The sequence below is a fragment of the Artibeus jamaicensis genome, unplaced genomic scaffold, assembly GCF_021234435.1.
Source record: "Artibeus jamaicensis isolate MK-2021 breed Jamaican fruit bat unplaced genomic scaffold, CSHL_Jam_final scaffold_369, whole genome shotgun sequence".
Lineage (NCBI taxonomy): Eukaryota > Metazoa > Chordata > Mammalia > Chiroptera > Phyllostomidae > Artibeus > Artibeus jamaicensis.
In genome coordinates, this window is record NW_026522042.1 from 11305773 (window position 1) to 11326750 (window position 20978).

The 20978-nt window shown below is 38.1% G+C and overlaps 1 protein-coding gene across 2 annotated transcripts in view; it reads left to right on the forward strand.

Annotated features, from left to right (window-relative positions):
* RANBP3L (RAN binding protein 3 like) overlaps nt 1-20978 on the forward strand; it is a 42973-nt gene extending 21995 nt beyond the window's left edge. For both annotated transcript variants that reach the window (XM_053657336.1, XM_053657337.1), the window contains 11 exons: nt 14-91; nt 2955-3026; nt 3916-4043; nt 6707-6810; nt 7470-7554; nt 12080-12182; nt 12522-12652; nt 14394-14514; nt 15801-15943; nt 18959-19148; nt 20187-20978. In XM_053657336.1, coding sequence (XP_053513311.1) covers nt 14-91; nt 2955-3026; nt 3916-4043; nt 6707-6810; nt 7470-7554; nt 12080-12182; nt 12522-12652; nt 14394-14514; nt 15801-15943; nt 18959-19148; nt 20187-20230 — 1199 coding nt within the window. In that variant the 3' untranslated portion in view covers nt 20231-20978. The remainder of the gene's footprint in view (nt 1-13; nt 92-2954; nt 3027-3915; nt 4044-6706; nt 6811-7469; nt 7555-12079; nt 12183-12521; nt 12653-14393; nt 14515-15800; nt 15944-18958; nt 19149-20186) is intronic.

Consider the following 20978-nt stretch of genomic DNA (forward strand, 5'->3'; position numbering starts at 1 on the left):
GAATTTCTTGCAGAACATAATGGTTTTTCAAGAAAACGCATACGGTCTTCATCTTTTTCTTTGCACACTACAGATTCTCAGTCTCAAGGAGGTAGGTATAATGTTGACTGTCGAGTGTTTACTGTTACGTTTTTAAGAAACTTGTCAAATGGATAATTTTTAAAAGTCCACCCACTGTGTAGTGTTTATAGTATGTGGTTATGTGAAAACTACCGACTATAAAATGGGTTGTACACTAAGTACATCCCACTGATCCACCTTGAAAAAGACTAGAAGGACATAAGCCAGCACATTAGCAATGGTAATTTTAGGTGATGGGATTACAAGTGATTGGGTTTTGTTTTCCCTCTTTGTATTTTGCTGTTTCCAGAGTTTCTGCATTAAGTATATATTAGCTTTGTACCAAAAGTGGCCATTTTCTCCTGAGTATCTACTTAAATAAATAGCTGCCTGTCTTTAAAAAAGACGTTTATTCTAAGAACTTCACCAGAGCCCTGCATCCCGAGTAAATCAGTAACTAGTTTGCCTCTCTCTACACCGAAAGCACTTCCGGTGATTCCTCTTGTAATTGATGGTGTTGTACTCCACCTGGTACTGCAGTTGAGTTGCCTGTCTCCTGTGCTCCGAGTTCCTTGAGGTCATCTTCATCCCTGATCAAGTGTCTTAAACACAGTGAGCACTCAAATATTTACTGAACCGGATGGGCATTCATTTGTAACCCCTACCAGAAGGGTTATAGTTGAGCACACTTTATTTCTATTGATAAAAATATATCTTTCTAAATTAGGGATGTAGAAAATTTTCTGAAACAGCGAAAATCCAAATCAAAACACGAAAGCCCACTTCTTTCCTGACACTACAAGCAGTTTGCAGTCTGCCTTTAGTGCCAACCTTTGTCCCAGAGGTGAATGAGATTGTCACCCTTCACCAACCTCCCAACCTCCCCCTACCCCCATTCTGGGCCAGGTAATAAAGAGCGTCTAGAACCTCAATCAAGCCTGACACTCTGACTTTTCAAAATCCTTTCTCATTAATGATGATCTCTCTTTCTCAGCTACTATAAAATGCTGATATTTTAGCGGCAAATAAAATAGAAATTTCAGCAAAGTATATATGGAAGAATACTTAAAAATGCCACAAACCCAGACAGCATATGTTTATTTTTGGTAGAAAGTTTGAACTTAATGATTTTTTTTTAGGATTTCATGTTTATGATAGGAATATATTTTATAAGGCAGCCTTATAAAATAACTTGCTTTCTTTTTTATTATTGTCCATGTATATGGTTTATAATACAAGAGTATGTAGTATTAAAAATATACAACTACGCATTAGTTTCTTATTCTAAAGTTTATGCTTTAGGCTTATATTTTAAAGTTTAGAATATGATTCTTTTTGTACTTGTCACTAATTAAAACATTCCTTCTTTTTTTTAAATTATAAATTTGAAATGTATAATGCTTTGCTAAGTAAAACAATTTTATCATAATAAAATATTAGAAGTGACTGAAATATTTTTACAGTAAAATTATGGTTTATATCCTTGTGTGTTTTTGTTTCTAGTGAACTGCCCTTTTCAAGTAAAACTTGACACCAGAAATAAAACACATAGACTATTCACTTCCTTTTAACTGATACTCATCTACCTGGGAACCACCAAATATTCACATTAATGAATTTATATTCTTATCAATCATTCCAAACATGACTGAGCAACAATATTCCAGAAACCTTTCAGATACAGAAGAGAGAGTTTCTGACGCAATAGACTTCCCTCTAAGCCGCACTGAGATGTTATAGACATGAGGACCCCGATTCCAGTTCTCACCCTAAAGGATTTTATTGTCTTTGTGCATAAAGTAAAGGGATGCTTTTAAGTTACCTAGATAACTGTTTTAATCCTTTTTATTTTAATCAGACAAAAAAATCAGACACACAGAAAGGAATGAACAAAGAAACATCCATATCAGTAAGCACCATGCTTTTGCCTGTGGTGCAGAATGTTGATGATGTTGAAACAGAAAAATTTTATGATTCTATATAGTCCATTCATTGTTGGTTTCCAATAATAAAGATTATAAATACCATTTCACTGAATTTTGAATTAGAGAAGCAATTCTACCCCCAGAATTTATAATAAATTATAATACTTTAAAGAAGCAATTCTCTGCCTGCCTGGTATAGCTCAGTGGATTGAGCGCGGGCTGCAAACTAAAGGATCACTGGTTTGAGTCCCAGTCAGGGCACATGCCTAGGTTGTGGGCCAAGTGCCCAATGGGGAACACCTGAGAGGTAACTACACATTGATGTTTCTTTCCTCTTCTCTCTAAAAATAAATAAATAAATGAAATCTTAAAAAAAAAAGAAGCAATTTTCCTTTTCCATCTCCATTACTCAAATGCTCAAAGGTCGCTCCTTTTGCGATTTGCAACCAAGAGGGGAGCTTTTTGAAATGCATAATAATTCTAGACTTGTGGCCACAACCACAGTCTTACCTGCCACACATTTCACAGAACGATGACGTATCATAATGGGTTTACTTCTGTCTTCAGGTATGAGAATGGGGAGGGGACAGAATTTCCTAACAATTTTTAAAAACATTTTGTAAGAAATACATATTAATGCACACAGAGTTATCGATTTAGATTTGATAATCTGTATTTCTGTAGAATTTGTCTCAGTACTCTATTTCATGATTCTAAAGACGGCCTATTCTGTTAATGACCTAGTTTCCACTTAGATTTATGAGAGTAAACAGAACAATGTAGCAAACCTCATCTTGCCATCACGCATTTTTAGCGAAATGAGCGGTCTCCTGAGCACTGCCTGCTACTCTATTAGTGCCAACAGTGACCTCTACTGGTGAGTTCAGTACAGGACTGTTAAAACCCATACCATGCCGAAAGTGACCCACTCTCATAGATACGAATTTTTCCAAATATTTTTTCTTGCAGTGAAGGAAACCAATCTCTTTATGACACCAAATCTTGTGCAAAGGAATGTTGACATGAACACTGCAGAACAAGGTATGTAGTTTCTCTATGACAAAATTCTCAGACATTACACTTCACCATCTGTATTTTAATCTGCATATGAGTAGGTGTGTGTTGGGGGTTTGGAGGTAGGGCTGAATGACAAAACATGAAAAAATACATTTGACAAGCCAAGTCCCACTGAAACTGGAAAAGACACCCGAGTTCGGGCTGCCTGTCGCTAGCAAACCCAGTAAGCATAGACAGGGTTTGAATCTTTATGGGCATTTTATTCAGATGGTGGGCAATCTGAGAAGATGGTAGGTTTGTACCCTAACAGACTATCTTGTTTTTTTTTTTTCTTTCTAGGCCAAGGTTTTTATAGCAGGGAATAAACAAGGTGTGGTGAGGGGTTTTGAAATTCAGGGAAGAGTTCATTGGATTTAAACAGCTCCGGCATCCTCGCCCTGGGTGGTGGTCTTAAACTGTGCCCCACAGGGTGGTCTTTAGCTGTGTCCTGGGTGGTGGTCTTCTCACCCTAGAGCACAGTGGCTCAGATATCATCTTGAATTGCTTGCAGTTCTCCAAAAGAAAAAAAGCGGAACTGCTTATGGTCTCCTGGAGTCAGGGTGGGTCATACCTTCAATTCCTGGAACAAAAGCTTTTGCATGCATTGATTACTAAATTTATTAGCTATCACTTAAACAAAAATTTTCCAACTCTTAAGTCCCTTATCACCATGGTCAAAAATAACTAGTTACTGGGTAAAAACTGGGCTGGAGGTACGTAGTAGGCAATTCACTTGCTATTTTGAGTTTGATTAGTTAGCATGAACCCCTCATTTAATGCTGACTTTGGAAAATAATCATTAGATTAGTCAAAAATAAGGACTGAGGAGTATTTCACTAAAGACATATTGACCCTTCAATTCTGTTCTGTTAAGGACCTGCGAGACATTCTGAACATGTCCTAAGGCCTGCTATTTTGCAGCCGCCTCGAACTCAAAGGTGTGAAAAAGTAAAACACAGTGCATTGGAACACTGCAAGACTACAGAAAAAACAAAACATAAGGTAAAAAGACAACCTTCCTTTTGTAGGACTGACCTCGATCCCACATCCTTATTTTGGTAGGTGCTTGTCGGCTCCACAGCCAGAATCAGGGGCTGTTGGAGCTCTGCGCTGTTGCAGAGCCAGCAGCCGAGCTGGGGGACACCTGGACTACAGAACAAAGAGCCCTCGGTAACCTCAATCAACGTGCCCTCTTAAGTTGGAGGGTTGCTCCCAGCATCAAGTCTTGTGGTCTCTCCGAAACTGCAAAACTGAGTCCTAGAGGGTGGGAACCCTTGTGGTCTTGTTCCAGTGCACTGATCCCACCTGACAGTAGAGAGAGTAATGAGGTGGCAGGCGTTGGGATTCAGAAGTCAAAACCAGGGCAGGGGTTTTCTGCATCCCCCACGGCTTTGCTGGTTTAGGTCACACCAGGGATCCACTCCAGACCCATCTTCATGGATAGCAGGAGCAGGGGACTACTTAAACAGTGTAATTGGGAGGGCTTGGGAAGCCACTAGAGGGAGAGAAGAACTCTCACTTCCAGCTCTTGTGCAGGGCTGAACCACACTTCATGGGCGTTTCTAAGGAGACACTGTTTACTCAGGCCATGCAGACATGGGCTTGGGGTGTTCTGTCCTGTAGTTCTAGCTGCATTCTTCAGAGATGGACGCTTTGGAGGAATGAGACACAGGAGCAGTTTGTTGGAATCTGAGAGTGAATTCCATCAGTCATTTATCTACAGCTAAACTACTGAGGGGTTGTCACCTGGTTTTGTTCTGTTTTTCCATACTGATCACAAGAGCAACATGGGGAGTGTTAAGAATACTGGTGATTTCATCAATTCAATGACAAAAAACCAACCTGGCAGTAATCCGACCTCTGCTCTACTATGTTTGCATTCTTGAAACAAAGCACCCAACCTTTTCTTTCTACTACTGAATTAAGGAAGTTGAACTTAGTCAGCATTTGTTAACATTTGTATATTTTTATATCTTTTGGAGGGTTAAGATATGATTTCATGAGACCCATTGTGAACTTGAAAAATCATTTTACCATTTATGTATGGTTTATGATGTAATTTTTAAGTGAAACACTTTAAATTTGGATCAGTCTATGATTAAAAGTTTTCATTTCTAATAATCATACATTTTATCTATTTAAGTAGTGATGTATGTCATTTAATTTTTTAAGTTTATAAGAAAAAATATGTGCTGACTGATTTCATAAATGTTATATTGACTTTGGTTTTGCAACAGCATTACCATAAATTATACACTAAAATTTTTATTACAGGTTACGATATCAAAAGTAGATCAATATTACTTCTTTGGCATGATTTTTTTAAATCATTGCTTATTTAAATAATAAAATTAAATATATTTATTGAATTTTCTTTTTAAGTGATTAAGCATAGGAGAAATTTTTAGGCTATTGTTTGTAAGTATTTATTCTCAAATAACTTAAGGTTATGAATAGAACTTATTCTTAATCAGTAAAAAGCCTAATTGGATATGCCCATCATTGAATTTTCTATTTAATGATGACCTTTGAAGATCTAAAGAGAAGTTAAATGCTATGTAAGAATTCTGACAAAATTAATGTGATTTATAGAGCTAGTGAAAATTATCTCTAGGTGAATTTTATAGAACAATCATTTTATGTTCCTTATTGTAACTCATGTATCAAAATCAGGGACATTTTTATTCATCCTATTGATCAATGCTCACTTATTATATATAATTTAAACAATATATGCCTAATTAAAACTATTTTCAGCAACTAAGAGTAAAAGCTACGAGTTCGGTTGAAAAAGAAATCCTCTGAGTGATGGAGTTGTGAGCATGTACTTTGATCTTTGCTAACTAATGACATATATTCTTCTGATACATATTTCTCAGTTCTCAAATTCTGTTATAACAGGGGAAACACTAGCAATTACGTATAATGATTGATGTAAGATTAAAGTGGAAACACACCTCATCTACCTTTAAAGACATGAAGTCCCTACAATATCTTTGCCAGTCTCTGGTAGGGGAAGGGAGAGGTCCCCACATAACACTGGAGACACTAACTGAGATTGTTTGCAGGGTTCCTTCCAGTTCCAAAGGTGCTCATTCCTTCATCAGTGATGCAGGTGATGTGTGAATGTATGAATATATACATCAGAGTAACCGATTAAGTTACCAGTCCACGGTTTGTAGGAAAAGAGGTGGGGTTTCCCCTCACATTGGATGGTGGTGATGATGAAGCTTTTAGGGTTTTTCCAGGAATTCAGTAGACCTGAAAGATAGATTTACTAATCCGGAAATGAGAATTAACTCCATTTGATTAAAAGGGTAAAAGAAACCAAAGGAATGGGATTTCTGAAATAATATGATGAGGTGTTGAGTCTCTGGTGTCAGACAGACTCAGGCTCAAATGTCATCTGTATTCCTGCTTGTCCAGGCTTAGCCAAGTTATTTAAACTTCTTAGGTCAGTTTACCCATCTGTAAAATGTGGACAATAATAGATGTACAAAGCGCATAGTCTTGTTGTGAGGCCAAAATCATGAAAATATACATATGATGCGTAGGGCAGTACTTCAACATAGTAAAACTTCAATGTACTTAACTATTGTTTCCTTGTGTGATGTCTCCATAGTAAGTAGTTTAAGTGAACTTTTTCATGGATTCTTTTCTTTCAGATTTCTGAGAGAAGCTCCTGTTTGCTAAGCAAAAATTTGCCAAGTGCCAGAATCTCAGTCCAGCTGTCTACTAACCAGAGTTTTAGGGGTGACCCATCAGTAGGGTGAGTGCTGTTCTTTCAGCCCTGCTTTCTTTTATCATTACATTGTAGAAGTAGGTTGCCAGTATTTCTGTGTGAAAGGAGATTTTATAAAAACACAACTTTAAAATGCTTTTCAAAATGTCTCTAATATTTGAATATCATCAGATTAAAATTGGATTTCTCCATTGTCTCGTTGACTTGGAAGAGAATGTTGCAAATAGATATAGCTAAATTTTTATTTAGTGAGGCATTAATTATCTGGCTAGTGGATTAGTCTTTCCTCCTCTCTCTCTGGCATTTTTCCTCTCTTTTAAATTATTTTTTAGCCTTATTTATTGACATATGTTAGAGAGACAATAAAGAAAACCATCTAAATATGCAAAATGGAAGTTAGCATTTACTAGTATCAGCAGTGACGAAGGCATATTTGACCTGAGAGAAGATTAGAACCAGTGTTCGAATTAGGCAACCACACATTGGTGTTTCTCTCCCTCTTTCTCTCTCCCTTCTCCTCTCTTTAAAACCAAATAAATAAAATCTTAAAAAAATTAAAAACAAAAATGTAAAAACAAAAAATAAATCGTTGATGAAAGGGAAAAAAGTAATAGTTACAACAAAAAATAGTTAAACACACACACAAAAATAAATAAAACAGCAAATGCTTATTTCTTTTTTTTTAGATGTCAACCAAATGAAGATAAGTATTCTTTTAAAAGCTGCAGTTCTAACTTCGTTTTTGGAGAAAACATGGTAGAAAGAGTTTTGGTAAGATTTTGGTAAATGTTTCCATTATTATGTAGAAAGCTGTCATTTCAAATTTGTGAAGACAAATTAATTAAAACATTGTTCAACTGGAGCATACTCTTAAACTCCTGAATTCAAAGGCACATTTTCTTTAACTGGAAAGATTCTCTGGGGAAGCTAGTTTTAGTCGTTAGAATTGAAACAGGAAGAGACACCAGAGTTCGGGCTGCCTGTCACTACCAAACCCGATAAGCAATGGCAGCGATGGAATCTTTATGGGCACTTCATTCAGATGGCCAGCCATCTGAGAAGATAGTGGGTTCACACCCTAACAGACCATCTTAAATTCCATTTTAAAATGGCCCTTTTTATAAGGAGAATGAAGTGTAGGTAAGGGGTTTGGAGTTCAGGGAAAAGTTAATTGGATTAAAAAAAAAAAACAAAATAACTCCGGCATCCTTGCCCTGGGTGGTGGTCTTTAGCTGTGCCCCAGGTGATGGTCATCTCACCCTGGAGCACAACGGCTTAGGTAAAAACTTGAATTGTTTGCAGGCCTCCTGAGGAACAAAGGTGGAACTGCTTATGGTCTCCAGGAGTCAGGGTGGGTCATACCTTTAGTTAGTGGAAGAAAAGGTTTTACACACATTGATTACTAAGCTTATTAGCTATTACTTAAACTAAAATTTTCCAACTGTTCAGTCCCCTATCAGAATGGTAAGGGACCCACAGAGGAAAAAAATTGTATAATTTTAACATTACTAATGAGAAATATTATAGTTCTTTTTGTAAAAATATATTTTGTTCATTATGCAATTACATTTGATCCATTTTTCCCCTTCACTCCCCTCCACCCTGCACACCCCCTCCCACCCACATTCCCCCGCTTTAGTTCATGTCCATGTGTCATACTTATAAGTTCTTTAGCTTCTGCATTTTACAAACTATTCTTGCCCTCCCCCTGACTATTTTCTACCTACCATCTATGCCACTTATTTTCTGTACCTTCTCCCCCTCTCTCCTCCTCCCACTCCCCTGTTGATAACCCTCCCTGTGGTCTCCATTTCTGTGGTTCTGTTCCAGTTCTAGTCTGCATAGTTTTTGTTTTTGTTTTAGGTGTGGTTGTTAATAACTGTGAGTTTGCTGTCATTTTACTGTACATGTTTTTTATCTTCTTTTTCTTTTTAAGTCCCTTTAACATTTCATATAATAAGGGCTTGGTGATGATGAACCCCTTTAACTTGACCTTATCTGAGAAGCACTTTATCTGCCCTTCCATTCAAAATGAAAGCTTTGCTGCATAGAGCAATCTTGGATGTAGGTTTTTGCCTTTCATGACTTGGGATACTTCTTTCCAGCCCCTTCTTGCCTGTAAAGTCTCTTTTGAGAAAGCAGCAGACAGTCTTGTGGGCACTCCTTTGTAGGTAACTCTTTCCTTTTGTCTTGCTGCTTTTAAGATTCTCTCCTTATCTTTAATCTTGGCTAATATAATTATAATGTGCCTTGGTGTGTTCCTTCTTAGGTCCAACTTCTTTGGGACTCTGTGCTTCCTAGACTTCCTGGAAGTCTATTTCCTTTGCCAGAATGGGAAAGTTCTCCTTTATTATTTGTTCAAATAAGTTTTTGACTTGTTGCTCTCCCTCTTCCCCTTCTGGCACCGCTATGATTCAGATGTTGGAATGTTTAAAGATGTCCTGGAGGTTCCTAAGCTTCTCCTCATTTTTTTGAATTCTGGTTTCTTCATTCTTTTCTGATTGAATGTTTCTTTTGTCCTTCTGATCCATTCCATTGATTTGAGTTCCAGTTTCCTTCCCATCACTGTTGGTTCCCTGTGCATTTTCCCTTATTTTAATTAGCATAGCCTTCACTTTTACATCTTATTTGTGACCATATTTAACCAATTCTGTGAGCATCCTGATTACCAGTGTTTTGAACTGTGCATATGATAGGTTGGGTATCTCTTCATTGCTTAGTTGTATTTGTTCTGGAGCTTTGATCTGTTCTTTTGTTTGGGCCATTTTTTTTGTCTTGATGCACCTGTTACATAGTGAGGGGTGGAGCCTTAGATGCTCACCAGGGCAGGGCGACCCATTCGCTGGGTTGTGATGCCGTCTGAGGGGGAACAATGGCACTTGCTCTGCTCTCTGCCAGATTTCAGTCACTTCCACCACTTCCCACAAGCAAATTGGGCCCTTGTGGTGCTGATTCTCATGTGGGTGGGTTTGTGTATGTTCTAGGACCCTGTGGGTCTCTCCAATGAACTCTCCTATGAGGCTGGGAGTTTCTCCCGGCACCTCATTCCCCACAGGTGTTTTCAATCAGTGTTTTGAGGCTTTATTTCCCCGCACTGGGACCCTGGGTTGTGAGGTCTGTCTTGCTCCCCAGTTTCGCCTGATTTATCTTGTAATGCACATGTGGGATTGCCCAGTCCACCAGCCACCTTGTGCACCATGCCATCCACAATCCACCACTTTCCTGGGTCCACCTGCTGCCTCCTTGTGCACCAGGGGTCTGCCAGCCACCACTTTGCCCCACATGGCTCTCTCCGCCTGACTCCACCCCTCCTACCAGTCTGGACGAATGTGTCTACTTTAACTCCTTGGTTGTCGGACTGACTGCCTTACAGTTCAATTTTCTGTCGGTACTGGTTGTTGTTTGTTTCTAAATTTTTGTTGTTTTTATTTTGGTTGTGTGAGGAGGCACAGTGTGTCTACCTATGCCTCCATCTTGGCAGGAAGTCTATAGTTCTTGACTTGTGTTAAACCAAAGGCATCCAAGGAAATCCCAGAATTAACTGCAATAGTTACATAAGCTCAACTGATAATGATATTTTAACTAGTTTTTCAATAGCCTTTTTTGTAACAAGCTGCACTTAAAATCTTTGCCATTTCTTTTTCTCATTAACCACCACTTTCCCTTTCTAGCTCTTACACTGAAAAGTGTTACTATAACTTTTGGGCACTGTCTTTTAGAGGAATATCACTTGCCTAGGGGAATATACTTGCTGAGAGGGGATCCCTGAACTATTATTACACTGCCACCTCCATTCAGTATGGAGCATCCTCCTGTCCAAGGAGCCACTGCTCTGCCCTCCTTCAGGCATGACTCTAAAACAACATCATCTATTGGGGAGCTCCGCCCACAAGGCCTCCCACCCAGCTGCCGTGGATGAGAATAAGTCTACCAAGACATGATCTGCTTGGGGAGGAAAGGTGGCCAGTCTCTCAAAGGAGAAAGGCCAGGAACCTGTTCCTCAATAGGCTTTTATTGAGTATATTTGCATAGGAATACAGGTAAAGCTCATCAATCATTGTCAGGCAGTGAGGATCAAACAATAGATAACATACAAAGAACTACTAAGGCTTATTCTGAGTCAGGGTCTGTTAGCTAAAGGCTACAAAACTTCCCTGAGTCAGGGAACCAAACTCATTTCCTGCTCAGACCTTTATCATTTAATTGAGAGCATTCTTAGCAAAGCAGGTTTCACAAGAGTTTCTGTATTCTTTCTCAGGCCTGATCACCCAGGAAACCTGCCTTTTCCAGCACAGGGCTGCACCACCTTCTGTCATTGTTTCAGGCATAAGTCAGGCAGGGGGAGTAAGGCAGCCAAAAGATTAGGAGACTTCTCGCAGACAGAATGAGGACTCAGGCTTCATCAAAGCCAAGGGGCAAGGGTCCATCAACCCCTTTCTCCATAGCCCTCCAAGTTCCGGGGCCTGCACGTGATCATGCCTGTCTTAGGTCGTCCCCCTTTGGGGAATCTTACCCATTATTGGCTAACTGATCAAGCATTGGGGGCCAATTATGAATGAAGTAAAAGGAGCAGCACTTCTTCCAAGGAGATAAGCTTTGTCTCCTTAGTGGCTTATGGTCCTAAGGTTGCTCACTCAACCTTAGCCATGGGGATGGTTATAGCTTCTGAAACCAGGCAGGGCAGTTCCCAACAGCCATACAGTATCATAAATAGCAGAGCAATTACCCTGTCTTTTTCACACAGGTCTTGCTGACAACACATGGGCACAGACCCACACGTGCAGCCTTAAAAGTGATGGTTGGCAAAAACTGTCTTGGAGGAAAATGAAAAGTTTTTCTCTGAAGATGATCTCTGAGACAGCTCAGTGGGTTCTCTGGATAAATTTACCATTAATATTTACTTAATGCAATGGAAAGAAACAGTGAATTGCTGGGAATACTGAAATACCTTGAGATGGACAATGGTTGCACTTCCTTATAGGTATCAGGTTAGCCTGGTGGTAGCGTGGAACAGTTGTCACCGCCTTTTAGGCCTCTGAAGTGCCTCGCATTGTCCCTGAGACTGGATCCCAGCTGAAGTAGGCTGGTGGTCACTGGATTATGCTTCCTGAAGAGCAGTACCAAGGTGCTCTAAGGATGGAGGTGGGGGGAGTGTCCTGTTCAGCAGTCGGGAGCCCAGACAAAAGCACAGCAGTGGGCTTACCCCTCTGTCAAAACAGAAGAACAAAAATGTCTTTTGACTTACCATGAATAAATGAGGGTAGAATTAAGTAATACCTCTTTCCCCCCCACATAGGGTACTCAAAAACTCATCCAGCCTCAACTTGAAAATGATTCTTCTGGCAAGGAAAAAGTATTCAAATCCACTCTAAAACTTCCTATCAACTCTCCAAACTCAAGTAAGAGTTGTTTCATTTGTAAAACATTGGTTTTAATTTGTTTTATTTCCCATATTATTTATTTAATATCTGCAAAATACAAAAACAATAGTTCAGTATTTTAAAATTTGTTGGATAAGTATATAAATATGGTTACATGATATAGAGCTTTTAAAAACTGTTGACTTAATGATATGGGGAATCTTTAAAGAGATATACCTAAACTCAAGAACTTTGGTTTTTTGTAAACACTCATTGTTATAAAAAGCGGAAGAGACAAGTATTTAATAGGGGCAACAAAGAATGTATACAGTAAAGAAATGGGGCCTTTTATGTGTTCTTTTCCCCCTTTTCTTTTAGGAACAGAATCTATTAAAAATATATCCCTAATTGAATCAGCTGCTGCTCTCTCTTCTAAGTCATCACCAACATGTTTGCTGAAGAAGATTGATGTAATAACAGGGGAGGAAGCAGAACATAACGTGTTGAAGGTCTGTATATCCTGCATTGATCTTTGCGGCAGCACTTACATACACAGAATGAAGTTACCATCAGCAGGGGCATCTTTTAAAAAGGCAGAAGTAGCCCTGGCTGGTGTAGTTCAGTGGATCGAGCATGGTTCTGTGAACCAAAGGATCATGGTTTGATTCCCAGTTAGGGTACATGCCTGGGTTGCAGGCCAGTTCCCAGCAGGGGATGTACAAGAGGCAACCATACATCAATAATTTTCTCTCCTTGCCTTCCCCTCTAAAGATAAATAAATAAAAAATCTTAAAAAAAAAATTAAAAGGCACAAATATATAGTTTTCAAGAATACTAAGCTGCTTAGATAAAAATTTTAAACACTTCCAAAAATTAAACCAGTATTTTGTTGTATTCTTCCATTTTGTACATGTATTTGCAGAACAATGGGTCATTGGGTTTACAACCATTCTCACCATTCCCTCAGGAGGAAGGCAGCTCAGAACCCTTCACACAACTTCAACCTGTTTTATGCTTCTCCACTGGCTTGTACGGTCACTGCTATTATCATGTGATTTAAAAATGCAATGTACAGTAAAGGTTTTCAGGTGCTGATAAGATGAGTCGATTTTAGTTCAAGAATAGAACTAAAATAGTAAAAGAATTTTGTTTTCATCTTCAAAGTTTTTAAGGAAGTTTTGGTTTTCCTGCGAGTCAAGAATTTGACACCTGTAGCACACAGTATCCTACAAGGATTTGAATGTTGCTTGATCTAGGTATCAGTCTAGGTGGTGAAAAGAGATTACTACAACTTAACCATTTTTTTCAACCAGGCACCAATTTCTCTTCATCTTTCTACATCTGCTCTTCTACCGAACTCCCCCCTTTCCTCTTCTCATCCTCCACAATCTACTAAGACATCTACTATACAACTGTGTCTCAAAGGATAGCCTTGCATCTGTTTAGCCCTAAACTCCTCAAAGCAATTGCTAGGGGTGAGAGCCTGGCCCCGAGTCTTCTAGGTGATTCATGTACACAGTGGTATTTGAAAAGCCCTGGTATTTTAAATTGTAGTAGGGTATTCGGGTAGCATATCTTAGTTCTCATGCTATAATCTCTAAGATATTTTAAGCATACAAATAGTTTCAGGGTTATTTTTGAATAAATCCCGTAGCTCGAATAGCATTGTTTAATTTAAAAGTTGGTGTGTATATATAGATATACAGTGGCAAAAGTAGTTTACAGTTGTTCATATGGAAAATAATACAATAATTAAGAAGTAAGATAAGAATTAACTGTTTTATGTGCTCATTACTATAAACTGTATTGTTAAGTGAAAAAGCAAGATACAGAAAGTAGTACGATATTCTACCATTTACAGAAATGTGTGTGTGTGTGTATATATGTACACATATATATACATATATACATATATATATATATATATATATATATATATATATATATATATATATATATCTGGAAGGATAAACAAAATATTAGCGATAGCCGTTACCTGTTGCAGGGCATGGAAAGCCCAGATGGGAAACTAGGGTTGGGGAGAGACATCTCCCTTTTTACATCATCTTGTTTTTTGAAGTTTGAACTGTTCAAAACTAGTATGTTTTTAAAAGTTAAATAACATTTAAAAGAGGATGTATAAATCACTAACAAAGATTACTCTGGTAAGAGATCAAACAAATAAAAGTATAGGAAAGAATTTGAAAAACACTTTCTATGTCCTTGACATTGTAAAATATTGTCCTTCAGATCAACTGCAAGCTTTTTGTATTCAACAAAACGACAGAGTCCTGGACGGAAAGGGGCCGGGGAGCCCTGAGGCTGAACGACACAGCCAGTGGCGACTGCGGAGTCTCCCAGTCCAGACTAAGTAAGGAATCATTTGTTCGGCAGGGTGCTGTTTCTCAGGGTAAAACTTGCAATGCAGATGTGTATCATTTTCTGGAGATGCGTTATGAAATATGTCAATAAATCAGACGGTTGAAAACAATATTGTTCCCAGTGTACTGTAGGAGCTTCCTGTTTAGAGTAAGTCTGATATCAGAGTTCACGGGTACCAGTTCTGGTTCCCACTGACTGGTGACCTTGGACAAGTTACTTACCCTCTCTCTGCCCTAGCCGTATCATTTTAAGATGGGATAATATTCCATAACTTACTGATTATGAGAATTCAGTGAGATAATGCATGTAAAGTACCTGTGACAGAGCAAACCACATACCTAAATCATAATTCATTATTAATTAAAGGAACAGGATATAAATTATTTAGAAAGTAAAAATAGTTTCTTTAAAAGAGAACATTTGCCTTCTAATTGACCCTTGCCATTCTAAACACAGTGTGTGGGTTGGGATGAAGGGTCAGTTGCTGTAGAAAGGTCCCCATTCTGGCAAAGCCGAATGGTAATCCTTCACATGGCTGCAAGGGTCCCCACTCTGGCAAAGCCGCGTGGCTCTCTTTTTCACCTGGGCAAGAGGGGGTCTGCACTCTGCCAAAACTGTGTGGCTCTCTCCTCAATGGCTGCCATGTCTGGGTTTAAATCCCCGAGCCAGTCCTCCTTTGTATTCCCATTTCTGACTGTTCCTATACAATCAGTTACACCTGCCAGGACTCCCGTATCCTCTCAGCTTTACTGGGCTGCCATAGTGAGTCTGGGCAGGTGTGATCCCATGGCGTGGAGCCAATCAACTCCAAGCTCTCACGCAGGTACTATAACTCGGGGGTGGGGGGGGGGACCAGCCTCCAGTTACTTCCTGGATAGAAGTCACTTCCTTCTCCCTGGCTCAAAGCATGGCCACAGCTATTTAACATATCTATGAAACCAGTTAAATGTTATAGATATGTTAAATGACCATTCCAGAGGTTAGCTGCCAAACTGTTGCTATGCAAAACAGCTCTCAATGGCCCTGCTCCATTTGTCCCTTCCCCCTGGGAGGAGGGTGTTGAGGACATCTTAATATTTCCTGGAAACCTTGAGTTCGGGACCCCATTCCAAATCCCTTTTTTTGTGGCCTCCCCACCCCCCCTTCAGCCTGTTACAAAAATACAATCTGAAAAACCAGTACAAGATTTACTTTGCTTTCAACAAAGGGAAATTCCCCTGGAAGGCTGAGAAAGCAATTGTTCCGTGGCCTGAGGAATTTACCTTCCTATTTTAGTTATGCGAAACCAAGGCAGCCTGAGGCTCATTCTCAACAGCAAACTCTGGGCTCAAATGGAGATTCAAAGAGCGAACCACCAAAATTTACAAATCACAGCTACTGATTTAGAAGACTGTAGCATCAAAGTGTTTTTAATTCAGGTAAGTAATAAATTTCAATGATAGAGGATTACCCACCCTACTATATTTATAAATCTCTGTAATTACTAATTTTTTTCATTTTATTATGATAATCTGTACCATTAGCAAAAAATCAGCCATTCATTTTTGTTGTTTACAGTCTAATGCGACCTAAATTTTATATGAAATTTAGAAATTAATTCCATAATCTATAGTAATCAATTGGTACCTGTCCTGAGACATTTTTATTGATACATGCCATCAAGCCTCTACATTTTTCTTTGCTAATTGAAATTATGTCAAAAATCTTGCTAAGTTACTGAAGAGACTGGTGTCAAGATTGGCTCCTAAGAAGTTAGCAGAATCCACAGCCCGATGCTTATACTGAATGCTGAATTGAGAAGGCTTTGAGATCACTGGAAAGGAATAGTGAGAAATGGAAAATCACAGGGCTAGCAAGTTAACCAGTCCAGCAGCGAATTCCAATTCTGGACATGAGTCAGTCTCCAAGGTAACAGGATGGAGCACAGCTCTGGCTGTTCCCTGCAACAGGAGGGCTTGACCTTAAGCACAAGATATCCAGGCATAAGAGAGAGTGCTGTCAGGAATCAGGTCAGAAAAAAAGGCTGGGTCTCCCCTGTGGGCCAAGACCCAGAAGGCTGGAGAAAACTGAGTACCCAAGTGACTTAGACAGACAGTGACAATACGAGGATATTGGCTTCCATAGAGTAATGGAAATTAAAAAACAAAAACAAAAATGTTGACAAGTGACCACTGAAGAAAAACCGAATATTTTATAAACTACCAGTAAGTGCACTTTTAGGTGCAAGTGATGTAGAGTATTAAGGTGTTAGAATAAGATGATGCCCGAAACCTGTTTATCACTTAGGGGGATGATTCCCTGTCAGCTCAGGTTACTGCCTTTGAATTAGTCAAGCAGCCTGCCTGAGACAAACTGAGATGAGACTGTTAACTACAATTAGATTCTGCTGTGCAGTACTGGACCCATGCTGCCTTTTTTAAATTATAGGACACTTTTTAGAGATAAGCAAATTAAATGCAAATAAAAATTACCCCAAATTCTACTCTGAGAGATGGTCACTATTAACATTTTGGTCCATACTGTGTGTGTGTACACACACACACACACACACACACACACACACATATAGTATGTATATTACAAATGGTACATAACTCTGTGACCTTCAGGCAAGTTATTTATCCTTCCTTAACCTGATTTACTCATCTGCCAAATGAAGATAATAATAATGTACTCTATAAATTGGTTGAGAAGATTAGATAGCTAATATTTGACTATAAAATACATATGTGTAAGCTTTTTTCATTTATCAATAAAAATCAGTGGTTTTGTGTCATTAAATAGTAATTCATGCTTCAAAAATTCTTTTATCAGGCAAAAAGAATTCTATTGTATTATGCATCCTAATTCATTCCATTAATCCCACTTTGTTAAATACTTAGGTAATGTACTATACTTCATTATTATAAATTCTGTTAAAAAGCTGCAAGAAACTCTCTGTCTACATATACATTATCTTTTTTTTCTTGGGAAAAGTTTTTGACTTTGTTTCGACAAATTTCTCTCCCCAAAGACTGAACCAGTTTTCATTCTCACCAGCATTTTCTTATGGTGCTTCCTCAGAATTATAATTTTTTATACATTGCAAATTTGTTATTGAAAAATATATTATTTTATTTTTAACTTCTAGTTCTGAATTTCTTAAATGACAACATCTGAGTGAATTTGTCAAAAGGAAATAAATACTTTACCTAGTAAAAGATATATCTAAAATTTAATGTAAAAAAGTTAAGGAAGCATAATAGTATTCATATTTCAATTAGAGATATTCTTTCAATATTTGTTATTAATTAGCTTACTAAAGAAAAATTACGTCTTTGCATGTGATATAAAAATTAAATTAGTCAAGTCAACAACTATTTACTCAACAACTACTCTGTAATATCATATACAATATGAGAAACAAAAATATTTTATTGCATTTATATTTATAGTTTTTATCCACAGATACTTAAGGCAACTTAAGAACATGCAAATGAAAAAATATACTTTTAGATCCTTCTCCCAAAAGTTGGCATATGGTTGGTTTAACCCTCAGTTTTGGGTTTTAAAATGTTTGATAACTCTCTGGAGCATTAGCAAAGAAAAAAAATCCCAGATTTTCTTTGAAATTTGAAAAGATACAAAAATGTAAGTACTGCCATGTTACCTTAAAGAACACTGAGTTAGATTGTTATAGGAAAATGAAGCGACCAGACACCGAAGGATTCTGGAGTACGAGGTTTATTATTTAACGTGCACGGGCCCAAAGGAGTCAGTATCCAAATTCTGAGCCGCGAACAAAGGATTCTTGGGGAATATATAGATTAGGGGGTCTTCCTGTCTACGTGACAAACGTGGGATACAGAAACAGAATGTGATAATTGTTCTATCAGCGGGGGTGCTAATTCCAGTCCTACTGACTATCCGGCCACCGCCCTCCCAGACGGCCCCATCATTCTCTCTAGGGCGTCTGGGGCCTGGGCAAATAAAGGTTAAACAGAGGTTTTTCAAAGTTTCCCATATCAAGATGACAAAATCCTGGGATTCCTTACCTCGGACAATTTGCCACGAGCTGTAGGAAGTCAGACAAGCCTGAACGCCTGTGCTAAATAGAGTGGGAGTCTTTTCCCATCCCCCAGATTCTACAGCTTCCTACAGGGCGAAATTGGTGGAAGAGGGGTGGTCTTCACAAAGTTAAACTCAAACAGAAATTTTAAATAAAAAACTTTCATTTTCTCAGATTGAAGTGCACTCATTGGGATGTCTTACGCAATTATCCAGTTCAGGCTTCAGTTTTGTTCAAGATAAATTGACATTTTACCCTTTTAGTTTTTAGATTTATTACATGTAATTCCTTCCTTATTCGGAGTGAAAGGTAAAAAAAACCCCAAAACCTTAAAATGTGGCTATTGTTTAGTTATTCATAGGCTTTCTTAATTTTCTTCTCGCAGGCCAACGCCAAAGACACAGCGTCTCTGTACGCAGCGATCCACCACCGCCTGGTCGCTCTCAGGAGCTTGAATAAGCAGAAAGACGCAAACCCAGCCGAAGGCCCTTCTGAAACGGCCTTCTCAGGATTAAACTGCGATAGCTGTGATGAGGACGAGGATGATTTCATCCAGGCTGCTAAAACTAGATCAGGTAAAGACGTCAGGGTTTAAGAAAGAAGTCTGAAGCACAACCCTAATACATGAAGTAGATTTTTAAAAAGTGGGTCTGCCCCGTTCCTAGAGTGGAGGGGAGAGCTCATGGTGTTTGGATCTCAGGAGCGGGTTTGAAAATCTGTCTTCTACTTGGGCCTTTGTTAGGATTTTACCAAAAGTCAGCCTCATTGTGATGCCTGCATGTCACCTCCATATAAACTGTATAAAAGACCATTTTACAATTTAAAGTACTAATTGCTACCCCGAGACTAACCATTTATTTATATTTCTTTTCATTTGTTCTCATTCTTTAATCATTGGCCATAAGTTATAAATACTTGTAAGGGAGCCACTAGGGAAATCTGGCTTGAAATATCAAAAAAACATTTTTATTCCCTTTTTGGAATCTGACTGCTTTATTTTTCAAAGACTTTCTTTGGTGCAAAACAAATTATTCCTTTCATTGTGTCAGGATTCATGAACCGAGCAAGGATGAAGTGGAACCAGTAGTAAACAGACTTTTCAGATTTGGTGATTTAAAATTAAAGTTCATCATTATTTTTCATTGGTATCCACTAAAAATGTTTACTTGAAAGAAGAATTAAATGTCAAAAGTCTCATCAACAAATGACCTCTTTATGCAATCTATATTTTTTAATATGCAACTATCTTCAGATAAGACGAGAAGCAATAGAAATAATGCAAAGTAAATATCAATCATACGAACCCCCTTCTCCTTTCCCTCTTTCACTTAGTACCTTCTGCAACAGGTGTTGCCTACAAATACTAAAATGTTATGAAAGCAATAAAAAGTCTAATATTTAAAACTTTGTTGCCCATAATTTAAGGAAGAGTTTATTTGAAAATGTCATGTTTGAAATTAGCAACATTTCCAGATGTTGCTCGCAAAAATATGAATTCTACCTATTTCATTTCCTCACCATTAAGCATATTCTTGAGTATCCCTGTTCAGTTGAATGCAATATTAAGTTACTGTGAATGCTGTGTAATAAAATAGTTTAAATCTGTATCACAGATCCTTCCAGGTGGACCCACCGGCAGTCAGTTGCCTGTTCGTGAGTGCTGCCTGCTGTAGACACAGCAACATCTGCACAGAGACTGGTCACGAACGGAACCCACTCGGCCATCGTAACTAAATGAGAAGATCCTATTCACCCCTTGAAAAGTTTCAGTAGAAAGTTCATGAAATATAATTTGTTGCAATTAAAGTTTTTCTCTCTGTAGTCTAATAATTCTGAAGTTTTGCATTTTGATCATTGTGCGTTGTGGAGAAATGACAATTTAAGAAATATATGGACTTTGGAAGTTCAAAATTTGTCAGTTTTGAAGAAGTCCTATTCAGAATAGGACTTGATAAGTAATTTGCACTATTCACCACATTGATGGATATAATAGTTACAATTAGAAGTTGCTGGATTTGATATCTATTTTTTTTATTTTTTCAGTCATACTTTGGCCATAAAACAATTTTTTTTCTTTTACAAAATCCAGTCATTTCTTTGCAAACCATTATAACTGCATAATAACATTTTATTAAATCATATGTGTCTTCTGGGAAGTGTGTACTTTCATTTAGCCTTTGGATTTCCTAATACTCTAAGATCATATGTTCATGTATTCCTTTAAAAATAGCATTTGCCCTTGGACTTGTATCCATTGCACCTCGTATGTGCTTGCCTCATGGTCACCCTCCAACAGTTGTTGAAGGAATGAACAAAATACATTACCTATGCACCAAAATCGTAAGTATACAAAAACTGGAATATTTTGACTTGTTCTTTGCTTTATTTATGTAATTAAATTGTTA